General features: G+C 32.0%; 5 protein-coding genes across 7 annotated transcripts; 2 read left to right on the top strand and 3 right to left on the bottom strand.

Annotated features, from left to right (window-relative positions):
- The first annotated feature begins 101 nt into the window (after positions 1–101).
- On the top strand, positions 102–3,426 carry LOC103835961 (alanine aminotransferase 1, mitochondrial). The gene is made up of 14 exons (XM_009112167.3): positions 102–377; positions 734–784; positions 860–910; positions 984–1,049; positions 1,129–1,190; positions 1,271–1,349; positions 1,425–1,529; positions 1,620–1,730; positions 1,818–1,955; positions 2,049–2,244; positions 2,337–2,491; positions 2,577–2,651; positions 2,739–2,942; positions 3,042–3,426. Exons 1-14 carry the CDS (start codon positions 159–161, stop codon positions 3,156–3,158), a joined length of 1,629 nt encoding a protein of 542 aa, XP_009110415.1. The 5' UTR covers positions 102–158; the 3' UTR covers positions 3,159–3,426.
- Positions 3,427–6,268: 2,842 nt separating this feature from the next.
- LOC103835960 (auxin-responsive protein SAUR77-like) lies at positions 6,269–7,697 on the top strand. Its single transcript, XM_009112166.2, has one exon. It carries the CDS (start codon positions 6,595–6,597, stop codon positions 6,985–6,987), a length of 393 nt encoding a protein of 130 aa, XP_009110414.1. The 5' UTR covers positions 6,269–6,594; the 3' UTR covers positions 6,988–7,697.
- A 4,779-nt stretch (positions 7,698–12,476) lies between these two features.
- LOC103835959 (protein TIFY 11A) lies at positions 12,477–14,055 on the bottom strand. Its single transcript, XM_009112165.3, has 4 exons — positions 13,740–14,055; positions 13,371–13,476; positions 12,978–13,295; positions 12,477–12,842 (listed from the first exon to the last, which is right to left on the bottom strand). Exons 1-4 carry the CDS (start codon positions 13,912–13,914, stop codon positions 12,629–12,631), a joined length of 813 nt encoding a protein of 270 aa, XP_009110413.2. The 5' UTR covers positions 13,915–14,055; the 3' UTR covers positions 12,477–12,628.
- A 76-nt stretch (positions 14,056–14,131) lies between these two features.
- LOC103835958 lies at positions 14,132–21,518 on the bottom strand. 2 transcript variants are annotated; one of them, XM_009112164.2, is made up of 6 exons: positions 17,997–21,518; positions 17,799–17,877; positions 16,987–17,591; positions 16,729–16,912; positions 16,578–16,646; positions 14,132–16,486 (listed from the first exon to the last, which is right to left on the bottom strand). In XM_009112164.2, exons 1-5 carry the CDS (start codon positions 18,000–18,002, stop codon positions 16,627–16,629), a joined length of 894 nt encoding a protein of 297 aa, XP_009110412.1. In that variant the 5' UTR covers positions 18,003–21,518; the 3' UTR covers positions 14,132–16,486; positions 16,578–16,626. The 2 variants fall into 2 exon arrangements, with proteins under 2 accessions (XP_009110412.1, XP_033132687.1); XM_033276796.1 differs by having other exon boundaries at positions 14,132–16,912.
- Positions 21,519–21,753: 235 nt separating this feature from the next.
- On the bottom strand, positions 21,754–23,536 carry LOC103835957 (probable nucleoside diphosphate kinase 5). 2 transcript variants are annotated; one of them, XM_009112162.3, is made up of 5 exons: positions 22,922–23,536; positions 22,512–22,721; positions 22,329–22,436; positions 22,060–22,169; positions 21,754–21,965 (listed from the first exon to the last, which is right to left on the bottom strand). In XM_009112162.3, the coding sequence occupies exons 1-5, from the start codon at positions 22,993–22,995 to the stop codon at positions 21,934–21,936; spliced, it is 534 nt and encodes a 177-aa protein (XP_009110410.1). In that variant the 5' UTR covers positions 22,996–23,536; the 3' UTR covers positions 21,754–21,933. The 2 variants fall into 2 exon arrangements, with proteins under 2 accessions (XP_009110410.1, XP_009110411.1); XM_009112163.3 differs by having other exon boundaries at positions 22,512–22,713; positions 22,922–23,528.
- Positions 23,537–27,902: the final 4,366 nt, after the last annotated feature.

Here is a 27,902-nt window from a genome sequence, read left to right as displayed (position 1 = left end):
CGTTGAAAATATAAAAATATTCCAAAAATTCAAAATCGGTGGACGCAATAAAAGTAAATGGTCAAAATCAAGGAAAGAAAAGTTTTCGTCTTTTGAGCCAAAACCATTGAAATATCTACTGGTTTTGTGATTGGGCACCAAGTAAAAGTTATAAAAAGATGCGGAGATTCGTTATTGGCCAAGCTAAAAATCTCATTGATCAGACTCGTCAAGCTCGTCACAAAAGCCTCCGCCTTCTCTCTCTACTAGCTGCTTCCGACTCTGCTCCTGTTCTTTCTTCGCCGCATCTCTTTTCTTCGTCTTCAGACATGTCTGGTTCTGGTTCTGATTCATCGTCCTCCTCTCTTCCCGTTACTCTTGACTCCCTCAACCCCAAGGTGGAGTTTTTGTTTCTCTTCTTTAATCAATAGAGAGTTAATGGAGCATCTGCTTAGGGGTTTGATTATTAACACTTTAAATGATTTGTCTTTGCTATGTATTATTATATTAGCTGAGATTTTTTTTTTGTTAATTGCGTTAGTGTCTCTGTTCGTTTCTAGATGCATGTAAAAGATTCGATCTTTGTGATTAATTAATTGGTTGTTTAACGCTTTTTTTCTTCCCATTTTGTTGACATGATCATGCTCAATTCTTTTTAAATTGAATAGTTTCTTCTCAGGGGACAGTTCTGCATCGACAGCTAGTTCTAGTGACTGTTGTTGTCTTAAACTAGTTTTTTATATATTTTTAATAGGTTCTGAAATGTGAGTATGCTGTCCGTGGAGAGATTGTCAACATTGCTCAGGTAAAAGCAACCATCTTTGTCCTAAGTTGTATCCTTCTAAAGTAACTCATCTTGCTTTCTTCTCCCACCTTACAGAAACTTCAAGAAGATTTGAAGATTAACAAGGATGCTTATCCCTTCGATGAGGTACGTTATAATCATCAGTGTAGTCTGCCATCAAAGTTGTATCTAACTTACGAATCTCACCACTTTTGGTCAGATTATCTACTGTAACATTGGAAATCCGCAATCTCTAGGCCAACAGCCGATAACTTTTTTCAGAGAGGTAACAATAAGTGAGCTTTGATGGTTTCTGATTTGTTACATATGTTGAGTTAACTTGTAACATCTATGTCTCCTCTCAGGTTCTTGCTTTGTGTTCCCACACAGCTTTGTTGGACGAGAGTGCAACACATGGTTTGTTCAGGTACCATTTATATGTCCTAACCTCGCTGTTCTGGTGGTATAAGCTTTTGTTTAACAATGGATGTTGCAATTTTTTATCAGTTCTGATTCTATTGACCGTGCTTGGAAGATTCTGGACCAAATTCCCGGGAAAGCTACCGGTGCTTACAGCCACAGCCAGGTTTGTTGCATAGTCATTCTTAAACAGCATCTCTTAGTGAATGATTCCTTTTCTTAATCTTCTGTTGTGTTTCAGGGTATCAAGGGACTACGTGATGCAATTGCTGCTGGAATCGAAGCCCGTGATGGTTTCCCTGCTGATCCTAATGATATTTTCATGACAGATGGTGCTAGCCCTGGGGTAACCATCATCAAAACTTCCCTCAAATCTTTAGAAAATTATAGAACGAATTGTTTTTTATGGTAACAGTAATGTTTCCTCTTGTTCAAGGTTCATATGATGATGCAACTTCTCATAAGTTCAGAGAAAGATGGAATCCTTTGCCCTATTCCTCAGTACCCATTGTACTCAGCTTCCATTGCCCTTCATGGCGGAAGTCTGGTATGTTTCCTTATGTCTGTCTGATGAATATATCATTTCTTGGTGCATACCTTCTTTGTTCTGATTGCTGTCATCTTCTTCTGGTAGGTTCCGTACTACCTTGACGAAGCGTCAGGATGGGGTCTTGAGATATCTGAGCTGAAGAAGCAACTGCAGGATGCTAGGTCAAAGGGCATCACTGTAAGAGCCTTGGTGGTCATCAACCCTGGGAACCCGACAGGACAGGTAAGCTGGATCTTCAAGACTAAACCACAAAACTACTCCAATCCAAATTTTACATTTTGTCTGAATTTTGGTCTGTTATTTGTCTGGTTAAAGGTTCTTGCGGAAGAAAACCAGCGTGAGATTGTTGATTTCTGTAAGAAAGAGGGCTTAGTTCTTTTAGCCGACGAGGTTTATCAGGAAAACGTCTACGTCCCTGACAAAAAGTTCCATTCTTTCAAGAAAGTAGCCCGGTCTATGGGCTACGGTGAGAAGGATGTCTGCTTAGTCTCGTTCCAGTCTATCTCCAAAGGTTTGAAAACAACTTGTTTCCTAGTCTATTGATAAGCTTATACTCAATGAGCAACTAGTCTCAAAACTGGATTCATTCTTTCTTTCAAATAGGGTACTACGGAGAGTGTGGGAAAAGAGGTGGTTACATGGAGATTACTGGCTTCACTTCTGATGTAAGAGCACAGATATACAAACTGGCTTCTGTGAATCTTTGCTCCAACATCTCTGGTCAGATTCTTGCTAGCCTCGTCATGAGCCCTCCAAAGGTATAAAAACATCTAATATTACTTTGACAGCTGGTTTGGTTTAAAGCTCAATTGACTTTAACAGATTTTATTAAATTTTGATCAGCCTGGTGACGACTCCTATGACTCATACATAGCAGAGAAAGAGGGAATCCTCTCCTCTTTAGCAAAACGTGCAAAGGTTAGCCAGCCAATTCACAGAGAAGTTACTATGATACACAGTTACTTATGGTCTTAAATCTTAATGTGTTTGGGTTGAACCGTGCAGACCCTTGAAGAAGCTCTGAACAAGCTGGAGGGTGTGACATGCAACAGAGCAGAAGGAGCTATGTATCTATTCCCTTGCATTAACCTTCCACAAAAGGCCATTGCAGCTGCAGAAGCTGCAAAGACATCACCAGACGCGTTCTACTGCAAACGCCTTTTAAACGCTACCGGAATAGTCGTGGTCCCTGGCTCTGGCTTTAGACAGGTTTGAAACTGAGAATGTGTCCTTTTCTCCAAGTAACCGAACAAAAACTTCACTTACTATTGTGATTAATCTTTGTGTGTTTTTGTCGGTTTGATGTAGGTACCGGGAACGTGGCATTTCAGGTGCACCATACTTCCTCAAGAAGATAAGATTCCTGCAATCGTGAACCGTCTCACTGAGTTCCACAAGAGCTTCATGGATGAGTTCCGCAACTAAGGGATTCAGTTTTTTTTTTAAACCTCTCTTGATAGATATGATCAATCTTGAGTAATAATAAGCAACAGAGACCTATGCCGTTTCTTTTCCATTGACGTTGTGTTTACAAAAACTAAGATAGTAAGTGTGAGAGCATATGTTAGAGCTTTTGTGAGAGGATAAAGTTTTATTGAGAGGTTTTTAAATACGATTAGTTGTTTTTAAAACCCCATATTAAAACAATGTTGAACTATTGCATGGTTTTTCATATTTCAATGTTTCATTTTCATACAAATTTGATTAAATTAAAATATATGATCAAGTGGATTTGAATTTATTATGATGTATTATAATATATAAGGACATGACGTAAAAGGTACAACATTTATGTAAATACTAGGATAAGATCCGCGCTTTGCGCGGAATTAAGTTATTATTTTTATTATATTTTGGAGAATGAAACAATAGTTTGGCTTCATTTGGATTACGGGTGTTCAATGCGGATATCAGGTTGGTTTCGGTTCGGTTCGATTTTTTCGGTATTTGGTTAGTAAAATATAATTACTATTCTAAATCCATATTTACTTTGACTTTAGTCTTTCACATACTATTGAAAGATTTCAACTGGACGACTAAATTGATCAGCCAATCTTGTTGCTTTAAATCATTAGTGTTTATATATATATATATATATATTATTTAGTTTGAATATTTATTAAATAAAAATTTATATGTGTTATATTTTATGATCATTTGTAACTTATTATAACAAAAAAATAATCTATTGATCACAAAATTTTCAGAGTGGAAATATTCAAATTTCTATAATATAAAATTCAAAAAAAAAAGAACTAAGATACCAAAATATAACATATAAGAAAAAATATAAATGTTTTTATTATATATTTAATGTGATTTTTGAATATCTTTCAATAATATAAAATTAAAAAAAAAAGAACTAAGATACCAAAATTGTTATCAAATATTTATTATTCATAATAATTAATTTTCATAAATACATTAATCATATTAGGTAATTTTGTAGCTTCTAATTAAGAAAAGTGCAAAAACAATTTTGGTAGATTATTTATCAATTCGATAGTTAGTTTAATAAAAAATATAATGTAAGTCAAGATGGACCAACCTATTTTTCTAAGAATAGTATATTTTATATAGTCATTTATTAAATGAGAATTTATAATCATACAGTTCTATGATCATTCATATCATTTTATAACTGAATATTTAAATCATCGATAACAAAATTTTCAATGTAAAATCTTTAATAAGTTTATAATTTATAAATGTTTTTGAAAATTCACTGAAAGTTTTAATATTAAAATATTTATGTAATTTTATGGTATATAGTATAATATATATATATATATATATATATATGTTTTATTATTAAATGATATTTTTTACTCATATGGTTTTAAAATAATGTGTATCTTCTTATAATATTAAATAAAAGTTCATATTAATACAATTTTATGATCATTTGTAACTTATTATGACAAAAAAAATAATCTATTGATCACAAAATTTTCAGAGTGGGGATCTTCAAATTTCTAATAATTTATAGATGTTTTAAAAAATTCAAAATATAACATATAAGAAAAATTATAAATGTTTTTATTATATATTTAATGTGATTTTTAAATATATTTTAATAATATAAAATTAAAAAAAGAACTAAGATACAAAAATTGTTATCAAATATTTATTATTCATTATAATTAATTTTCACATATACGTTAATCATATTAGGTAATTTCGTAGTTTTTATTTAAGGAAAGTGCAAAACATTTTTTGGTACGTTATTTATCAATTCGATAGTTAGTTTAATAAAAAGTGTAATATAAGTTAAGATGAACCAACCTATTTTTCTAGGAATAGTATATTTTGTATAGTTATTTATTAAATAAGAATTTATAATCATACGGTTCTATGATCGTTCATATCATTTTATAACAAAATATTTAAATCATCGATAACAAAATTTTCAATATGAAATCTTTAATAAGTTTATAATTTATAAATGTTCTTGAAAATTCATTGAAATTTTTAATATTAAAATATTTATGTAATCTTATGGTATATAGTATTTAATATATATATATATATGTTTATTTATTTTATTATTAAATGATATTTTTTACTCATATGGTTTTAAAATCATGTGTATCTTCTTATAATAAAAATGTTAAACCATTGATCATTAATTTTTAACATAATAATTTTAATAGTTTTAGTCATTTATTGTCGTTTTTAAAAATTCAAAATATAACATATACGAAAAAATCTAAATTTTATTTTTATAGCTAATTTGATTGTTTAATTTATTTTAATAATATAAAATTAAACAAAAAAATGATGGAGGAGATATAAATTGTTATCAAATCTTTATTATTAAAATCATTAATTGTCATATATATATTAGTCATTTATGGTAATTCCGTAGGTTTTATTTAAGGAAAGAAAATATCATATCATATCATTATATCATATAGTTTGACCAACTTATGTATCTAACAACATATAAAAATCGAATGTGGACCTACTTATTTTTCAATTGAATGTAATTGACTACCTAATTGAGTGCCACCTATGTATTGGGGCCTCTTTTAATTAATACAAAATTGAGGTTACATCTTTTCAAATGTTCCTCAATTAATATATAAGGGATAAGTTTCTGGATTAATGGAATTTTGAATTAAAGATAATGAAAAAGTCTATTACAAAAAAAAAAACGTAAGTGTAATGCACTCTTTTAAGAGAACAGCAACATCCCAACTGGCTTATTTGCTATTGCAACTAACTTGTTTGTTGATTTTATTTATTTGTTTCAATTTAATACTTTGATTTTGTTGGCTGTTGCCTTGCCTACCAAAATTAAAAGCTGCTGATCTTTTATAAATGAAAATGCAATTATTTTCTTCACTATTACAGTTAGATGAGATTGGATTTTAACAAAACAATAAAAGCTCAATCAATAAAGTTGGTTTGTTACTTTGTTATATCCTACATTGCCTACAAGGACAAGGGTTTGTGTTTACAATTCAACGTTGTGTGCAGTGCATATGATGTAATATTTATCAATAAAATCATCGATCACCTTGATCTGATCATTAATTAGACAACAACACATATACAGGAGATTTGTCCAACCCACTAGCATACATACGTATGCACATATCAACATGCATGCTTTTGCACACATATTATACGTTATACTCCATAATACTTACATAAATGAAAATATAGCAAGGAGACACTAGTTTTACGGATTATGTACCCTTGTCTTTATTAGCTGTTCATCTTTCTCTATCCATCTCTCAGTATAAATACAAACGAACGTAACTTCATCACCTTCAAGACAAATACTTGATAACTTCCTTTATTTAATTTAAAAACCTCCAAAATTTCTCAAAATCAAAGGTTTAATACTTTACTAATGGCTAAGTTCGGAAAGCTAACAAAGCTCATAAAGAAATGGCCTTCCTTCACCAAGAACCACCACTCAACCACCGAATCCACCTCCTCCGTGGCCACCACCAAGGTCTCAAAATGCGAAGATCTTCAACTGGTCTACGTCGGGAAGTCTCGGAGACCTTACATGCTTAGTTCCAACGTCATCAACCATCCGCTTGTCCAAGAACTACTTGATAGATCGTCGAGATTCATCAACGAACTTCACGATCAAAAGACTGTCTTAGTACTAGCTTGTGAAGTAGTATTGTTCGAGCACTTATTATGGATGCTCGAAGACAGTTTCTCCAATCACGACGATGATGATGATCGAGAGATAGGATCTGTCCAGGAGTTGGCTGAGTTCTACACTTATTGACGGCGACGTTATTACTTATTTGTCTTAATATATATTTTATTTATTGAAAGTTTTTATTTGTTCCTACATGATCCAATGCGATCCCCAAAACATTAACTTCGGTTTTGTTTTCTAATCATTCTTAGGACATCTTCCCTAACTCAAATTCAGTCAATAATAAAATTTATGTTTTAATGACTTCTAGCTCCATTCTATATACATGTATACTATATATTTTGCATCTGTTATTTAGTTTTCAACTTGTTTCCTAGTCCATTGATAAGCTTATGCTCAGTGGGAAACTAGTCTCAAAACTGGATTCATTCTTTTCCCAATAGGGTACTACGGAGAGTGTGGGAAGAGAGGCGGTTACATGGAGATTACTGGATTCACTTCTGATGTAAGAGAACAGATATACAAATTGGCCTCTGTGAATCTTTGCTCCAACATCTCTGGTCAGATTCTCGCCAGCCTTGTCATGAGCCCTCCCAAGGTATAAAACATCTTATATTAACTTAGCAAATGGTTTGGTTTAAGCTTGGTTCCTGCAATCGTTAACCGTCTCACTGAGTTCCACAAGAGCTTCATGGATGAGTTCTGCGACTAAGGGATTCTGATTCTTAAGTCCTCTCTTTGAAGATATGATCACACATGCTGTTTACAGAAACTAAGATGAGCTTTTGTGAGAGCAAGAAGTTTTATTGAGAGCTTTTATTGACGATTAAACTAAACGTATTGTTCTTGAGAAGACCATAATATAAAACGTTGTTGAACTACTACTGCATGCTTTTCCATATTTCAAACCGAAAGAAAACTCAAATCAAAATAGGATTCAAAGTTTACATATTCGAACAAGCAAGAATAAAAAAGGTTCACAGACTCAAACAAAGCAAGAATAAACAACAGATTCAAACAATCTCATTATCGTCTATCTTCCAAGCCGGAAGTTCGCTGCGGCTGTTGTTCTTCAGGAGCTTGTCATATAGCCCAAAATTACTTAAATATTGGTACTGCTTGTCTATTCCCTTAAACACTGTTTCCATCAACCTAAGCTCCTCCACATACATCTGGTCACAAAACCACACAATTTAAAATTCACTCTCATATCAGGTTAAGCATATATAAGTTGGAAATATCGTTTGTTTACCTTGACTTCTTCAATCTCAACCTCATCTCCAACATAAAAGGGTTGCCTGATAAACAATAGATGCATCGAGAAAATAATGCTCTTTCCAAGCAGGTCCGGCCTTGGACTAAAGCTAGTAAAACTTGGGCTCTAAGCACCACACAAACGTATATATTTTAGGAGCGCCAAATCTATGAAAGTCTCTTAGGTCTAGTGGCTTGAACTCTATTCCTTTTAACTATCATGTGCAACCTGTACTTTCAAAATTTTCCCTTTTTGATAATAATTGAAAGAATCTAATTGATTATGATTCCTTTATTGATGATCTTAGTTTCTTTATATTGTATTAAATGATAAAGTCATATAAATAGAGTAAATCAATTAATCTCTTTTTCCAAATCGGTGCCATTTACGAGACATTATTCATCTGTCTCTTCTTTCTTCTTCTTTGATGCATTTTTCGGTTTTTCAATTTTGAGTGGAATTAAGCTGTTCTTTTTACCAATGCGTTTGTAGAAAGTATGACTGGCAACAAAATAAGAAATCAGCTAGTAAATTTGAGTGATCTGAAACCAAAAATAAATTCAAGTAACATGTTAAACTGTATATGAGCGTTTTAGAATCATTATTTTATCAAAAAAAAAATTGTTTGGTTTTAACAAAGCAAAGCTTATTAAAAAATTGTTGTTAGAGCATATATAAACCCATCTGTATTTCACTTTAATACGAAACTTGGAGTAACAAATGCTTCTAACTCCATTTTATTTCTCATTTTTGTTCATTAATCTCTTTTCTATTTTAAAACAAAGTAATATTGAAGTAAACTCAATTTCATTATAGAATTACTTTAGTCTCAGGAATTTAATTTTCATTAGAAATGGCATAATTTTTTTTATGCACTTTAGGCGCCATAGAATTTCGGACCGACACTGTTTCCAAGTCAACCCACAGAAATATGTGACGACAAATGAACTCGTGATGATTAAGATCGTGTATATTGTTGGTCCCCATCCTAGCAGTGGAATCAAAAGCGCAGCAATCAGAGTCCAAACTATGAGGCTGAAAATGTTGTTAACTCTCTTGGATGTTATGTCAGTGTGTTCCAGTGATAAATAAAGACATCTATGCCTTTTGAAAGAATCAACCTGCAAAATGGAATATCGTTATTTACGTACATATGAAAATCAACGTTTGTGCTTAAGTTGAAAGTTGGACGATATGGATTTTTACCATCCACTCCTGTAGGAATAATAAGCTGATACGAATGTCCTCATTAGCCTCATATGTCCTCCGAAAGATATTCAATGTCTTCAGAGCATAATCTTTCCGAAGGAATTGCTCGAGATCTTCCAAGTCAGTGAACCTTCAAAATAAATAAAGAATTTCAATAAAGATTTGGGATTTCAAACATATATATATAAATGCAGATATATGAAACTTACTGTGAATTATCAATCGCCACGTTCTGAAATATCTTTTCTGCTTCAGTTCTCGCATCTGATTCACATTTTATCCCAGCTGCTACACCTGTTTTTTTTTCTCAATCATCAGTTTTCTCCTCTGCCATGATGATATATGTACCGGGTTTAGATCTTCATGATTCAATATCGCATTGTGTGGCAAATATTGAGTCATCAACATGGTTGGATGACCTGTCAGAACTTCAAGCAAATACTCATAGTAGAGAGATTCAACTATCTTCTCGCCATACATGCTCACGTGGAACCAAGCAGCTAATGAGTTAGCTATAACAGACTTCACCAGGCAGGTCGAGAAGACTAACGCAACCACAACGAAAACTTTCTCGATGGATATCATCACTTGATTATCTGATTCCGTCTGAAGCTTCTCTAAGGTAACCTCCCATGCCCCTACGACTAACCACGCGATCAAGTTCCATATCAATGTGTACCATATGTCATTCACAATGTAAAGAATGCGGTGAGAAGACGACAACAGCATATGCAAAATGCATAGGATCGCTCGAATCAAGCTCTTACAGGCCACTCTAGAACCAAATACCATCAGTAGAGACAATACACACCTCCACAACCAGATTCACAAGACTATCTTGTGGCGCAAGGAGCTTACAGAAAGGGTTACAACGAACCCGAGAAAGAGTGCACCAAGAATATTGACGTAACTTTCCTTTCAATCTTCTTCACATTCGCTCAGCTTCCATCTTCTCAAAATGTTGACATCTGATGTTTCAACAAGAGGTAATAAAGTAACAAATGCTTCAAACTCGAATCCATTCCAACAAGAGGTGATAAAGTAACAAATGCTTTGAATTCGAAGTGTTGAACTAATAGAGTCTATCGACCATAAAAGAAGAAGAGGATTGATCTAGGCGTTCTGGTTCGACCAGTTCTCATAGAATCATATCATTAGTTTTTTCTTATTTTTTGCTCAAATCACATTATTTTTTCCTTATTTTTTCCTTAATATTATATTAATACCATATTATAAGAGAGGAAATCTAATATATTTTAAGCTTTTGATATAATCACTGATTAAAAAGTAGAAGCTTCTTAATTGTGATACTTTATTGTAATTAGAAGAGCAAGAAATTCTCTTATATGTTAATTTATTTGCTTTTATGTTTTAGATGTTATTGCCACATTGTCTTTTCAACCTTTGAATGCCGTGTGAATTTATTTTTAAAATATGTTATTTACAAATATATTTTATTCAATATTATAAGTAAATATAATAGTGAAACATAATATTAATTTTTTATAAAGCAATTCAAATTCGTAAATGATTTCTATAAATAGTTTCAAGTAACTCTCAAATAATTGTATATTTTACTATGAATGATTGACTGGTCTTATGTAATTACTAGAAATCTATAATTTCTTTTGGTATGAAATTCTAAATAAATTAATCCGATCAGGCATGCATCTTCGTTAAATAAATGAGATATATTTATTATGAAATTATATGTTGGTATGTATTATTACAATATTGTTATGATATTTTGTTGAGAAATTTTTTTAGTAAACTAAGAGAAAACATAAAAAGGATCAGAATGTCTTCACTTCTACAAACAATTTATCTTCAGCATATGTCGCATATTTATACTTATTTAATAAATTGTATGTTGTTGCTTTGGATATGATTCTTAAACTCTATTTGTATTTTGGTATATCAATAAAATCTATTTAGACGTTTTAAAAAAAGGACCAGAAATTTCAAAAACATTTACTAAACTGATCAAATCACATCACGCACGCCATGACCATACTCAAAAATCAAAATCCATTATGAAAAACTGAAAACAGTATATCACTAGAGAAGTCAACAAGCTTTTGAAGCTTTACAGCTTACAAAAATATTGTAAGCAAACTCACTCTCTTATTTCCATTTTCACTCCAAAAAGGACATTCTTTATCCATCATAAACTAGGTTAGGTAATTCTAATAGGCAAAAATTATACAATTGAAGTCGATGCCAAAAAAACTGTAATGTAATTCGCTACAATCTTATGTAATTGATGTACTTTACCAAATGACTTTCTCTATAATAAAAGCCACAGTTACATTATCCAAAATAGATATTTAAATTAGAAGTATTCAACATAGTGTCGTGCTTCTAAGGAGGTGATTGGTTAGGCTGTACCAAGTGACTTTAGCTTTAATTTTTATCTACAGCTTTAAAAACTATCAATCATGTTTTATATAAGTTTTTAAAGCTACAATTAAAAAATAAAAGCTACAGTCAAAAAACAAAAAAAATGCTATAAAAGTGTTATTTTCTAAAGTCTCATCTTTTTGGTAGTAGAAAATTTTAAAACTACATCTCCTAAAGCTAAATCAAAAATTCTACAGACTAAATTATAAAATAAATTTTCTACAGTAACATCCTAACCAATCACTCACTTCCTGTTGGAAAAAAACATTGGGAAATCCCATGAAAAACTTTCAAAGTGGAACTTACTTCCACTTTAAACCTTCAAGATTTATACTTCCCCGATAAACTTTGAATTGAAAAATACTCTTAACAAAAACCATGAAAGTGCCTTCCGTGTGTTGTTTTATATTATGGTGGAGTGAGTTATAAACTCCGTTGACGTGAAGATTAACTCCGTTGACGTGAAGATTAACTACGTTGATAACGGACAAGTCCAAAAACAGCTAAAATACATCAAAATATTGCAGCATTTTCAAATTCTTCTATATATACATCATGCAAAAAAAAAAATACTGTAATATTTAATCAAATCCTTACCATGATCAATTAGTTTGTTGCCTACAACTACAAATTAAATATTTCATGATAGAATCTTTTTGATTGATTTTTTTTAGAGGATAATTGTAAACCAAATCGTTATAACTTGCACCTAACGACTAAAAATAAACTCCACAATAACTTGCAAATCAAATTGTTATAAATTGCAACTAAATTCACTATTGCATTTATTAATATCCAAGTTAAAAATTGGTTGCAAACTTTAGTACAAAGCAAAAATCATTTAAAATAAGTCAGACGATCATCTTAAGTTTAAGTTTCTTACAAATATTTAACAAAATTTGATTATAGCCTAAGTTCGAGATCTTTCGAACACTGGCCTTCTTCCTTAACTTCCATCAACATATCTTTATCACATTCTGGTTTGGGTTGAGCCGGTCGTTGTGGTTGTGACGACTGTCCCTGCTCTAGCTGTTGACCAGGTACAGTCTCTGGCTTCGGAGGATAATGATGACCACCACCATTTTGGTTAACTTGGTATGGAGCTCTAGCCACAGCCCTGTGATGAAAAAACAAAATATACGAAAATTGTCATGTGAGTATCTATCGCGGTTTTGATTGATTACTAGGATCATTTAAGAGCACTTATAGTTTTCAAATACATAATCTTTTGAACTAGTCAAGCTATGTTTACCTGTCTTTACGTTTAGCAAAGAAGCGATGTAAGGAAGCTCTACGTGCTATACGTTCCACGAGCTGGTTTTGTTGTTGTTGCTGTTGATTGACATCCGCAGTATCTGTGGGCTCGTTGAGATCAGGAAGAACTATGTTGCTTTTGTTGTGGTCCTTTTGGACATTGATTTGTGTCTGAATGTTAATATCAGTCACAGACTTGGCTTCTTTTGCTACCTGTATTATCTCTTTAGCTTTGTCTGAAGGAAACTCATTGTATACTAGAACTTTTCCTCCAAAGAATATTGTCAGCTGAGAACTAATTGGCTCTGATGGTTCACTGTAAACCAAAATCCGGTTTCAGAAGAGAACCATTTAAAACCGGAAGAGCAACAAGTATTATTATAGATCTCACCTGAGATTGGTAGCTTTGGCTTTGCCTCCAAATGAACTAGAGGGTTCGCCTAAGACATTAAGGGCTTTGAGTTCCGAATTTGCCTTATGCATCACATTTTGTTTCTCTGAATAAAGAGAATAAAAAACTCTTATAAGCTTTATTGGAATCATCAAACGAATAAACTCTACAAAAAATAATTATTTTTTGCGATTCATGAACCGTATCAGTTTCCAAAATCAACTAAATTCTCTTCTTATATTTTCCTGGTTACATATTACAAAAGTAGATTAATTCGAGTTTTAAGGAAGTGACTTGCAAATAAATAAAATAAAACCAGACTTTACTATTACAAGTGGCGGACGTGAGAGCTAGGAAGATATAAAGTACCTTGTTGATCAGAGTTTCCGGGTAACCCGAGATCCGGACCAGGCTTTCGGACCAATCCAAGATCTATATTACCGAAACTACCCTTCTCCTTCAAGTAACGGCTGAGCAAACTACATCGCCGGGTGAAGTTGGACTTCTCCGGCGGTGGTGCCTCACCATCTTCATTTCTTGACATATTGTGAATAATAAGGAGAGATTCTCCAGAATTCTGTTTGTTTTTAGTTATGTATTTGTTATCTTATTTTTCCTTTTTCTGTGCGTCAAATGGAAGAAAGAGAAGTGGGATGCGTCGAGCTCGCTCATGTGTTTTATAAACTCATTTTCTGTGGCTTTTAATAGCCTCCAATAAATAAATAAAGATGAAAATAATATTTTATTTTTGTTTTATTTTCATTCTTCTTTTTCAGTATGTAGTAATTTTACTTTTTATTGATAAATGAAAATTCAGATATTTGGCATAATTCATCATTAATAGCAAATAAATATTCCTCGAGTGAAAGAGAGAGGAAATTTCATAACAATATTAAAGTTAATGGTAGTAATCCATTGTTGATTATTTATTGTTATAAGTTTGGTATAACAAATCCATCGCCTATCTTACTATTTAAATATGCTCACATGTTTTTGTTTAGTTTGTTACAGAATATCTGTTTATGGACGGTCAGATTTTAAATTTAGACTAAACAATTCTTTTTTTTCAATTAGAATTTCCCGCACGTTTTCCTTACGCGTAAAGAGTTACAAACCGACGACCACGTTATCAAACGCCGTTAGCCAATCTGCTACATATTCGCAAAGGAACCCCCCAAAGATGTGTGTAACTACAAAACTGCCCTTTCACAAGAACTAAGTCTAGCTTATCGTGGTGGCAGCATCGTAGTTATAACTCGCATTCATGGGACTTTTCATGCGTTACAAGAACTTGTTAGTTAACTTTAACGGAAACTCGGATAGAATAGAACGTGGGCCATGTGGGGGCTCTGCCTCGTAATTTCCGGAGTTCCGTGTGAAAAAAATTCAAAAGAATGCACTTGTCTGAGACCCGACAGAACATGAAAAAAACACGTGAGTTAAATAGAGTCATCTGTTATGATTAGGACAAGTCGCGCAATATCATACGACGCACTCGCGACAGCAGTAATGTGTGATTTGCATTTTTTTTTTCCACGAGAGAAGGCAAATCTTTTGATCCCACCTTATACGATTAGTCAAAAAAAAAAACTAATCGCTAAAGGATTAATTGACTGAACTGGCCCTTTCACGGATGCAATGATCAATACGTTGCTTCATGATTACGACTCGTTAGAAAAAACGTGTTCTGGTAAAATGATACTTTTCTAAAAAGAGAGAATAAAAGTATGGTTCCTGGGACCTTCGTGATGTGGAGCTTAATCTTTCGATTGTATTTTTGAATTTCTTTCTCCCGGAGATTCCTAGGAAGTTGTGGCTCTCAGAATTTCTTTACGTTTTTGCTAGCAATGTATATAAAATGGGCTTGGGCTGAAACTTTCAGTTCCGTATGTTTGAGATTCTTCGGAAGTGTGTTTTCTAACTTTTTGCCGAAATAGCCCATAACTAACTGTTACGTGTGAATGTGATCAAACTTGTACTAGTCAAATATTCGATTTTAAAACTTCCGAGAAAGCAAGTCAAAAATTAAACACCAATGTTTTTATGCTAAAGGGATAGTTTAGTTTATGAATTTTGTTTTGGTTATTTTAATTAGTGGTATTTTAATTGTAGCAAGCAGTGGTGTATGTGTTTGAAACTAGGACAGACTGGGAAGAATAGTCTCACAATTCATTGTTTTATTTTGAAAGCACTTACTACTACTAATCCAAGAAAACGGGGGAAATTATTAAGTGGCTATAGTTTCTCCTCATCCTGAGTGAATCTTCATATTTTTTGGTAATTGATTGGGACCTCTAACATTTTTTATATGATATATAAAAAGGATAAACTAGAAGAAGTATTATTCAGTTCAACATTTGGCTTCTCTTACAAATAACTTAACTGTCGAAAAAAAAAAAAAAAAACAAATAACTTAACCAAACGCACAAAGAATGTAGCATTGAAGAAGAAATATCTAAACTATTAAAATTGAAGTACAAATAAATCTTAACCCTAAGCTTTCCTCAATAATTACAATTCAATGCCACTGACCTTATAAATAGCAATTTCTATAAAAATTGTTATGAAATTACCTAATATTTAGCTACCTAATAAATTTAGAAGATATGCAATCATTCATTCATTTAAAAATCAAAATCAAAAATTCAATTTTGCAATCCATAAAAAACTATAAAATAGATTAAATGATCAGATTAATTTATTGGTTTATTAAAAAGTAAATTAATCAAAATTGTTTAAAATTTTCAGAATAATAAAACTAACTCAGTTATATTTAATTAATTAGAATCTTCTAATTTGATTAGTACAATAATGCATGTATTTAATTTTTAAACGTTTACAAAAATTAAAAACAAATACCCGTGCGGAGGCACGGGTCAAGATCTAGTTCACCTTTAAAACTTAAGGTTGTCCACCTTAACATTACACAAATGATCACATAAATACACACATGTATGAATGTTTCAAGAACATGTCTGCCTCTATGGGCTCAAATGCCCACATATCAAATCATGCAAAAAAACAACAAGGTATACATACATGTACACGTGCAGATGCATCAAAAAAATCCTCCAAAATAAGAGACTCGTTTCGTTATTTCCTTTACGAGTATGAATCTGCATAAATGATCGAACAAAACATCTCACATAAGCTTTAGATAAGACAAACATAGAAGCTTAAGAGATTCTCGTGTTATGTCTTAATTACCTGTACGCTGAATAGATTCTTGCGAGGGCTTGAAGAACGAATGTTTTGATCAGATCTCAAGAACTATGACTGTAATAAAAACAAGATAGAATTAGCTCTTGTTTATTTATGAGTTTTTACTAAATTTAATGAGAATCCGATGAAAACTCACAGTCAGAATCTGTTTTGACCCATTTATGTCCATCGCTACTACTTCTTCTTTCGTTGGTTTCTTCTTTTTCTTCACTCTTCAAAGAGAGTTGTTTCTTGCCTTGCAAGCATCTCTTTGTTGTTGATGTTGCTGGTTTCGACGAGGATTGAACATTAATCTTCTTATGTAGCATCATCTTCAACAACTGTAAATTGATATTTGATTAGAGACAACCTAAAAATATTATATTTGAATAAAATTTATATATACTCTTTTTACCTTCTCCATTCTTGATTCTTGAAGCGTGTCTCTCAGGCTAGGGTTCGGGGGTGTAGAAAACCCATCCGCACATACAAAGATCTTCTTGAAAAGATATGAGACAGACGTCTTGCTTATCTCCGTCTTCATCTTATTCTTCTTACTCTCTATAGATATCTCTTTGCATCTACCAAGAATAACGTTAATTGTTCGTTCCATATCTTCACTCTCTTCAGATGAATCCACAACAGCGCAGAGTGCATTGCTGATTCGCCTCTCTGCATCTAAACTCGATGGACAGTTCAAGAATCTATCCAAAGGAAGGTTTTTCATGAGCTCTCTATTCACATCAGACTTCCTTTTCTTAGTCCTTGATAAAATCTTCATCAACTCCTTTTGCAGCTTCTTGGCCTCCTCTGGAGTAAAATCATCAATATCATCAGATGAAGAAGACTCTTCTTCTTGCTCGGAATGCGAGATAGACTTCTTCTCTTCTTCGATCTCTTCATGAACATTGTTGCTCTCTTTTTGGCTCACACCAGTGCTTGTTGAACCAAACGTTCCAATAGCAAGCAAAGCGTGAGGCCAGTCGCTAAACTCCTCTCTTGACTCTTGCTTCACATGATCTAAAAACAATATTCAAGAAACAAAAATTAGATGACCAATCAAATTAGCAGAAGAAAAGACAAGAATCTTGTAAAAAATAGGTCCAAAACCAAGATTTAATTAGAACAACAAATTCTAAAGAGACAAGAATCCTGGTGGATTGGTTGCACATATCCCTAGCAGACAACAGAATCTTGAAGTTAAGATTTATGAAAGTAAAATCTTACGAGAAGAAGCAGAGGAAGTGCTTGTTCTATTATAATCCCCATGTTTTGCATTTTGCTTGTTCAGCATCCATCCTAAGAACTGAATACAACAAGGAAAATTTTTTAGAAACCATATGAATAAAATAAAATAAAATCACTGAAAACATATCATGTGTTATGTATATACATATACTAAATGCAAAGGACCACAAAACTGACCTTCATGTTTTTTTTTATGATCTTCTGTAACAAAGAGATTGAATGTATATATGTATTAAGTCACTGGTGAATTGCTATTGGTTATTATAGAGTGGGAGAGAGTTTTGGACAAGTTGGACTAAGATTGGTGAATTTGATGTTGTTCAAGTTCCAAGTTTGACTATTTAAACGAGAGGATTTCAACTTTTAAAAATAAAACTTTTAAACTGTTCTTTGTAATCTTGTGTTCAGATATTATCTCACTGTTGCTACTTTATACAACTCACAAACTCACTCATATTAAAGCACATATTCCCACGTAAGCAACGAGTCCACCAACATTCTTCTACATTTTACTACGGCCCACAGATTAGCTATACATTAATTCTTTTTTAAGAAACTTAATTATAGGTTTAAACCCGTGTATTGGAGAGAACGTCACGGCTTTGATCTCGGCTCATCATACACGGTGGGCGTGGAGCAACCTTAACGATATATAGAAGTTAGACTAGTCTCGATATGTTTCACCAGTCAAAGTTCTAAGAACGAGAAATAATTGAATCCCTAGACATGCATTACGTTGAATGGTTAGTACGGTGACACGGAGTGGGTTCTCCTCAAGTTTGTTAATTACTTATAAACTTGTGTTTATTAGTATACATATAATTGGGTACGTTGCTAGTTCCACCACTGTTGACATGGGTATATGCAAAAAAAAGTAGATAATTAAGCATAGTTATCGAAAGTAGTGTTTCAAAATTAATAATTAACTTAGTTTTAAAGATTAACTTATGTTTTCTGGTCCTAAAGATTAAAATTTCATTGACATATAAAAGAGAATTAATCATATATAGTTATCGAAAGTAGTATTACAAAATTAATTAATAATTAACTCATTTATAGGTGAGGCAAGAAATTAAACTTATATTATCTGGTCCCAAAGTTTTACATTTTAGTTATATAATTGTATGTTCAGTCGATATTATTTATAGGTATGTAAAGTATAGCTTTTAATTATTTACGTAATGCATTTAGCCATCACATATTTGGACGTGAGCAGGTTGGCAAAGATTTTCCCGAAATCTATCAACGGATAAAGCGTCCCGACCAAAAACTCAAGTCGAAGTGACTAAATTAATAGCCCATACAAATTACAAAAGTATTTGCACACTTTGAAACGTAACTAATTTACTTTCTTGATGGTAATCGAGACCATTATACCACAACGTACATGACTACGTAATGTTGTTTAATTAATACATATTCAAATCGTATGAAAATTATTCAAATCGTATGAAAATTGAAGTTAGCCATAGTTCATTTACAGGCTCGTATCGTTTCGAGCAAGTGCTGGTTACCGAAAGTATATATACTTATAGTAAGCTGCATTAACATGGATGATGAGATTGGTGTCAGTTCAATGTCGTAACTCATAGCTTACCAAACAAACGTCAAACAATGTATAATAAGACAAGCGACTAAGTCCAAGATTAGACATTCCTACTATACAATGTATTATTGATCATCAATTATGTATCCACAGTAGTCTTAGATCTTATGGGAAAACTATTAAAAATCTGTAAAGTGCTAAAGTTATTTTCAAAAAGTGCATAAAGATCTGATACAAAGAGTCAGAAAGAAAGAAAAAATAACGAAAATCCATGTAAAGAGCTGTGCAATGTCCCCTCAAGTCTTTAACTCTTCTATGTATAAGGGCAAGTGTCTTATAATTTCTTTAGGGCAAGTGTCCTATATTTCTAAACTCTTGCACCAACTCACATAAAAATGTTTTTCTTCTATGTTTGCAGTGTATTCATGTGGAACTGCTCCCACTTATATGGATCAGTAAAAATAGGCTTTCTACTTGCTTAAAGGATATGTAAATAAATAAAATAAAAATGTTTGTCAAAGTCCAATAGAATTGCATGTTACCAAATGAATTAACATCATTGGATTTATGGATTAGCAAACATTTCCTTGGTCTCCATGAAACTTTGTCTTCTACGTCAACTTTCTCTCTCACCTTCTTCTTCTAATTTTTCTAGATATTTTTATTTCATTACCGAGTATTATACTTCAATTTATACTTACTTAGCAGTATCTTTAGCAAACCCGAGAATTACTGAATATAAAGTTAGACTTAGACTGTTAGACACTAATCCGAGTGTTTATAGTGGCATCACACTGACACGCGCGCACACACCTGATTAAAAATGTACTTAACTAAGAATGAGTGGGGACATTGGGACAAGAATTAGGATTAGGGACCACACTAAATAGTGATTAATATGTGGTTTATACATTTAATACGTTGTCTTAGCTCTTGTTAACTGTGATTAACACAAAATCTAGGGAGTTCTTAAGATGTCTTTGTGATTCTCCAAACAGTACACGTGTTAGACATCTAGATTCTAATTCCCTTTACTTTACAAAAACTTGGAAGTAGAAATTTATATATTTGAAATTCATCATGTTGTTGTTAATGGATGCTCAATCGTCACGCGATTCGTCAGCATGCGACTAGACGTTAAATAGACCGAATAAAGTTATCGGTTAAGTAGCAACAAGATATAAAGAATCAAATTATACAGACATCATGTTGTTGAATAAAGTCATTGGAACGTACACCGGTGGCCACCATTCCTGGCCCATGCAGTCTCTTGACCCGCAAGCTCCATCTTTATTTAACAGCCAGTGCACTATATTGAAAATTATTTAAAAATAAATAAATATATATATATATGCACTATATTGAAAATTATTTAAATATATATATATATATAATCTCTCATCATGCTTCATAATATGGGCTAGATATCAGAAATGGATTATTAAACTATAATTATATCCTTAATTTTAAACAAACATTAAATTAATTCTAGACAATTGATAAAAAAAATTGCACACATTTTAGTGATATAGGGGCCAAAAAAGTCTATAACTTTTTAGATATACTATTATATTTCAGAAATGTATTACACCGAATGATTAGTACAAATTTCTCAAATGTTACACATCTAAACACTAAAATTTCCCGAGAAAACTGAACTGGTTGTGTATTGGCCTAAACCCAACTCGTCTTTTCTTTATTTATTTTAAATAACAGAAGATTTTGTGACTGAATTTCGTAATTCTCCTATAGCCACAACATGTAATATCAGTTTCCCTATCATTCAAACCCGTAAACCCAACTCGTCACTCAATTCGTTAACTTAGTTAAAAAGGTTTAATTTATGATTAGAGAGTGAGGCAAAGAGAGAAAAATATCGAGATGACAAATGCACAAGGACCGAAGAACGATGGAAGAATGGAGAAAGCATGTGAGTAATTGTTAGGACGAGACTTTTTCTTCTATTCTGTAAGGGCATGATTAATCCCGGTCTTTTAACCATGGTTCTTAATTCATGATTTGATATTTTTTTTTTTTTACATTTTCCTTTTGTTAAAAGACGGTTTTTATATCTCTTATTTAAGAGACGGCCGTCTCTTAGCCGAAGCTAAAAACTCCAGTTAAAAGACTGAGGTTAATCATGGTCTAATGTTTCGGTAGCTTAGCTAAACTAAAGTTTCTATTTCAGGAATGTTTTCCTCTCTTCCCTTTCAACCCTTTTTATTTCTTCTTTGTTAAATTTCTATGTTTACAAATTTTATCAAAACTAAAAAATAATAGGCCTTTTGCCCATCTTATCCTAATACCTGGGAGAGGCTTGAGTTATCCAGAACAAAAAGCCCCGGAAAACAAATATTGTATGCATAGATAAACCTTGGGGGGTGTCTATGTAAAGTATACTGATGTGTCTTTAGATTGAAATCTGGGTGGTAACAGTACCACTGTTCCCAAAATTCATAAAGTTCAATCGAGATTAATGAACATTTTGTTATGAAACAGTATATGTGACTATAGATAGATCAACCAACAGTTACAAGATTACAAATATAATATGTATATTGGTGTATCTTATAGTTCATCATGCTGTGAAGCGATGTCACCTGCAAAATATCAGAACGGATATGGTTTGGTCAATGATTATAACTAATAATACTGAATCAAGCAACAAAAGGGGATGTGAAAAAACTACTAAACCTGAAACTACATCCTTGAAGAAAAAGTGAATTTCTCTCTCAGCTGATGATGTTGAATCGGAGCCGTGCACACAGTTTCTCTGAGAGTCCTTACCACACAATGCTCTGATGCTGCAAGAAACAAGACAAGAGTTTATAGTATACATGACGGAAGATCAACCTTATGAGTCATAACAAGTCGAAGAATGATCTTTAAATAACCTAATGAGTCATAACTTAGCCTCACAATGTATTTGCGAATTCTATAAATACAAAGAGAATAAATCAAACCTGTGAGGATGAGATATCTTAGCCTTTTGCGCATCAGTAGGCCCAATTAAACCACGCCAATCAGAAACAGCGTCTCTCTTCTCCAACACCATCACCACCACAGGACCACTTATCACATACAGTAGTTCACACGCATTAGCAAAAGCAGATGCACTTATAGTGTTAGCATCGAAACTTGCTCACCTTGTCATGTAAGAAACAAGATGAGGAAAAAAGCTCCTTGACGAGTGCTCGTCGTAGAACGTAGACGCTGTCTCCTTGTCAAGCTGAGTAAGCCTCTCCTTGACGATATCGAAACCTGCCTCGACAATGAGCCTTTTGATTTCTTCAGTGTAGTTACCAGAGACTCCATCTGGCTTTATCATAGCCAATGTTCTCTCTTTACCTAAACACCTAAACAGTTTTAGCTCATCAAATCGGATAACAAAAAAAGTAAACAAAACACTAATCCGTTGACATTTGGTATAAGCTAAACAGCTACGAGATTCATCCAGAGACAAGAGCTTTCAATTGGATCTAAAACCGAACTCGCAGATCGAATCCAATAGAGTTCTCAGACCAAACCGATAAAAACCCTAGCTTTTCTAGCTCACCTGACCGACGGCGCCAAGGAGACAGAGACAAGAAAGAGGAGTAACAACACTAGGTGAGCTGCGAATCCTGACATCAACTTGATCGGAGTTCAGAAACGGCACGGTGGCTGTAAGGGGATACACGGCGGGAATAAAACTGGTGTTCGGGGTAGGTAACGGCGAGTTGAGCTTTTTTCCTCCGGCAAGCGGCAGTTAAACTCTAAAACGCGCTTTTAATTTACTCAATCACGGTTGAATGAATCTTTTACAATCAATCTTTATTATCAATTTGGGCCGGTTAGGCTATTTAAAATTAAGCCCACCAACATATCCCTTTAAATAATAAATAGCAAGACTATAGTATCATATGCATTTTCTTGCACTTCTTTAAAAAAGATTAAATAAAAAATGTATATTCAAAATAAAATAAAAACTCGTCAAATAAATTACGTCATCCTTTAATCCTTTTTTAACGATCATCCTTTAAACTTAATATTATTTATTTAGTGTAAAAATTTAAACCACTAAATCATCGTGCTTCCACAAAATATACAAATTTATACCACTTTCTGAATTCAACAACAAGTTATTACAAAACTAGGTGTTTACATACGGGCATATATTTTTATGAATATATGTTAGTTTATGTTTTATTAATTCAAAAATCAATGATAAGTTTTTTTTTATGTTTTCAAAATATTTAAATAAAACATCAAATTATTTATATATAAAAAAGTTTTTCATTAAAATATATTTGCTTAATATTTTTCTGAAATTAAAAAAAAATACTGAATTTTTTTATGTTTTCAATAATTAAAAGCAAACATCAAATTATTTATATATGAATAATTATTTATATAAATTAAACACAATATATAAGAATTATCTTATTTTAAAAAAATTAACATTATTAATAAAAAATTGTTTTTAACTATATATAAAAATTCATTAAGGGCATAAACTATATTAGTCAGTTTAACTTTTAGCATAAAAACTTCTTTACGAAAAATCACTTCGCAAATAATAGTACATATAGATAATAGAATAAATCTGAAATTACAAAGCACCACTCACACAATGAAAGTACACCTCAAGAAGACAACGAGAACTTAATACATGTTTGGAATGAAAGATGCAATTCCTCATCATTTGATGGACTTCAGAGAGGAGAGAGGCCATAGGAGAAATGGCTAAGGTGAAAGATGAGTCTAACACCAAAACCCTCAAGCAAACGAGCCAAAGAGCGATCACTAGAGAAAAACGAAAGCAACCGAATGGAGTACCATAAGGTTGTGAGAAGCCAAACTCAGCTAGATTTTAGTTCACAGTAGTTAAGATGAAGTGCTAAAAATTAACTAATATGAAAAGGTAAAAAAATGTTAAATGAAACTTGGACGGTGGTAGACGCACATGACCCCTAGATTGGATGCATTAGTGGGCCGAAATTTGCACAGACGTCTTACTCGGTGTAGCATTCAAATTCAAAAGATCCACCAAAATCTCACAATTTAGGCTTTTAAAAATAAACCAATAAAATGATATTGACATGTAACTATAATTTACTTGGATTCGTTGACGCTTGACAAAAACATCTTTTGATCGAATTCTTATTTCTGTCTGATACCCAAGTCACATACATTTGTTGGTTGGACGGTGCAAATACGTATTAGCTAAAAAGATCAGTTTTCTTGTATACCATATCATATCATATAATATATTATACCCAGTGGCTGAGCTAATGCTTTGTGAGGGTGGTCATATAACCCACATGGATTTTCATAAAAACAAGTTTTACTTGTATTTTGAAAAGAAAACAACTGAAAAATGTTACTAATTTAACACATTGACTCATATAACATATGTTTGTTATGTAATGACCCCTGTGAATTGATTAGCTGCCTCCGCCACTGATTATACCGCTCGATGTTAGAATGCAGAGCTTATATTCTAGAATTTTACTAGAGAATAAATACGTAAATATAAGTACTATAAAAGTGTTTTAAACTGGAAGGCAAAAGTAATTGATTTTGTGGAATTCTGATTTTGTTTATAGATCACATCGCCTACATTATATTGTCACTAAATACAAGCTGACAAGCTGAGAAAATAAAGCTGAAGTTATGACATGTTCATTTCTAAATGTCATATAACCTGTTGGTAAATTTATTTTTTTTTAATAAAAAAGTAACAATAAAATATCAGTTATAAATCACTATGATCGATCTCTTAGAGCAACATCAACCGTGAATATGCACAAAAGAGGTTCTAACTAACATAACAATAGTATTTTAATACTTTTTAGTTATGTCATTAGAAATGATTTTGTTAAAAAAATATAAACCACTAGAAATTAAACATTTGTCATTTTAATTAGAAAACCGATTCGTCAAACTCTAGATAAAGGACCGATTTTCAACTGTTCATATATTTTTTTCTTTTTCTGAATTATTTTATTTTTTTTAGAATTCTTCTACGTTAGAGATGCTTTTAGGCACTAAATTTTTAATTATCCTACTATATAAAAGGGACTAAATCCCTACTTTCTAAACCTTGCCACATGGACAAAATATTGTGAACCAATCAAAATGCCATGTCATCCGGACTTGAGTTTGAGTTAAAAAAAAAAAAGCTATTTTCGGAGCCCATTCGATCCATTTCGAAGCCTATTCCCGAGCCACTCTCTCATAAGCATAATCCCGTGTTCTAAACATCCTGTGTTAAATTTTTTAAAACACTCATATCTTAGAAATAGTTTAGAAAATATCTTTATATAAATGTTTTTTTCTTGAATAATATTTAACTATAATTTTTTGTATCTTCTTAACTTTTATAATAAAAATATTGTTTTCAGATAGCAACAAAATATATATAAAAATTATCTTATTTTTCAATTTTTGATAATTTTATTATATTATTTTAGAATCAATTATTTAATATTGATATAACATATAAATTTTATATGATTAAAATAAAATTCTTTTTAAATTATATATAAAATTCATTAAGGGTATTGTTTTAATTAACACATTAGCGAATCACTTAGAAATTAATAATAAATCAATAACCTATCTAAAAGTCTAAAACCTAATAAAATATGAAAAATAAGAAAAACTAACTAAATTTTAATATAAAATAGAAATTTAATATTACTAAAATAAAATTTATTTTTTAATATATATATAATATTAATTAAGGGTATTTTTTTTAATTAATAAATTAGTGACTTAGCTAAAAATAAATAATAAATCAATGACTTAGCTAAAACCTAATAAAAACATGATAAATAAGCAAATTTACTAAAATTATGGATAATATGAAATATGATTGATTCTTTAATACAAAATTAAAATAAGAGTTTTGTTAAATCAAACATAAGTTTGTCGTATCGGTGTTACAAAAAAACAATAATTAATAGTGTCGTAGGAATTATGTATTTTCCATTAGCGAATAAAATTGAAGCAGATTGTTGGAGGATATCTCAACGTATAGACGAGATTATGGAGATTGATATGGGAGTTGAAGTAACGGACACAACTGTTCCTCCGCAAAGAAACGCTCTTGCTAGACATCCTGGATAAAATGAAAGAGATATATATGAACTTGGCTTTGTGTTAATGGATGGTGACTTTCCAATGCTGTTTGGAGCAAGGGCCAATATACACGCACCAAATCACCACTGCAAACGGAAGCTGAAGGTTTGCTATGGGCAATGCAAGTGATACTGAAGTTTGGACACAAAGAGATGGTCTTTCAATCAACTGTGAACAACTGGTTATACTCATTCAAAAGGAGGAAGACTGGCCTGCTTTGGACTCGGAGCTAGACGAAATACATGCTGTATCTAAATAATTTTATGAACTTTCTATTGCTTATATTCTTAGATCTTTAAAATTCTGTACGAATAGCCTAGCAAAAAGTGTCCGATCACGCGCATCTCGATCAGCTTTTGTAAACCCTTTTGCACCAAGTTGGCTAGCCCCACAAGTTAGCATGAGGGTGCCAAAAAAGAGAATAAAGTTGAAAGTGAAACTAAATATTCCAATGAACAAATTTATAAGAAGTTTATATTTATGTAGATGTCTATATGGGACAAACAATTTTTTTTAGGCAATTATAGAATGTAGTCACGAAAAATCAATCTTAAAATATATAATTAAAAAAAACCATTTAAACAAATCATCAAAATTTTCAATATTACAGCAAATAAGAATATAAAGACCAACTATATTCTCTTCATGTATAATGTGTTGTGGTAAGATTCAAAAAAATTAACTTACTTTACAGTAAGGAAAAATTAGATTTTTAATTCCAAATTTACAGTAAAAACATAACATTTTATAAAACTAAAGAATTGACATAATAGTATAAAAATATAAAAAAAAAATTAAAATACTATCCGCGCGTAGCGCGGACAAGGACCTAGTTAAAATAAAAATAATAGAAAGGAAGGAACTTCAAGGAAGTTCGTGAGAATCTCCTCTAGTACAAAATATTTTGATAGATTTATAAGAAACTGGTTCTACGGATATCATATTGCCGCAATATTATTGCGAGTGATTAATACTTAGTCATTAAACAGTTTTCACACAGCTGTCCTTTTAATATTAAAGTATAGTTTAAGAAACTCATCTGAGTTTTTGAATGATGACAATGCTCTTAGATATTCAAAATATTGAACATTTTGCAATTTAAAGTGTATCGACAACTAAAACTAAAATCATTATGAAAAATATTATAATCTTCAGCTCATAATAAATCTTGTAGTTACTGGATTATTATTTTTCCGTTTGTATCTCTACATTTACTTATTTGTTTAAGCGGTAATCTTGTTGGACGGTGCAAGATATAAAGGAGTTGGCTGGATATATAATCCGACAAGAAACTGCGTTATTAACTTTTTTTGCCCATCAAAATAGACCTGAAATTGGTCATAGATACGTTTTCTGATCGTTCCCATTATGAATGTTGCACTCAGTTTCTCCTAACGTCTACCTTTTTGTAT

The sequence above is a fragment of the Brassica rapa genome, chromosome A08, assembly GCF_000309985.2.
Source record: "Brassica rapa cultivar Chiifu-401-42 chromosome A08, CAAS_Brap_v3.01, whole genome shotgun sequence".
Classification (NCBI taxonomy): Eukaryota; Viridiplantae; Streptophyta; class Magnoliopsida; order Brassicales; family Brassicaceae; genus Brassica; species Brassica rapa.
The sequence above is the reverse complement of the archived record's forward strand: the minus strand, read 5'-3'. Positions and strand labels throughout refer to the sequence as shown.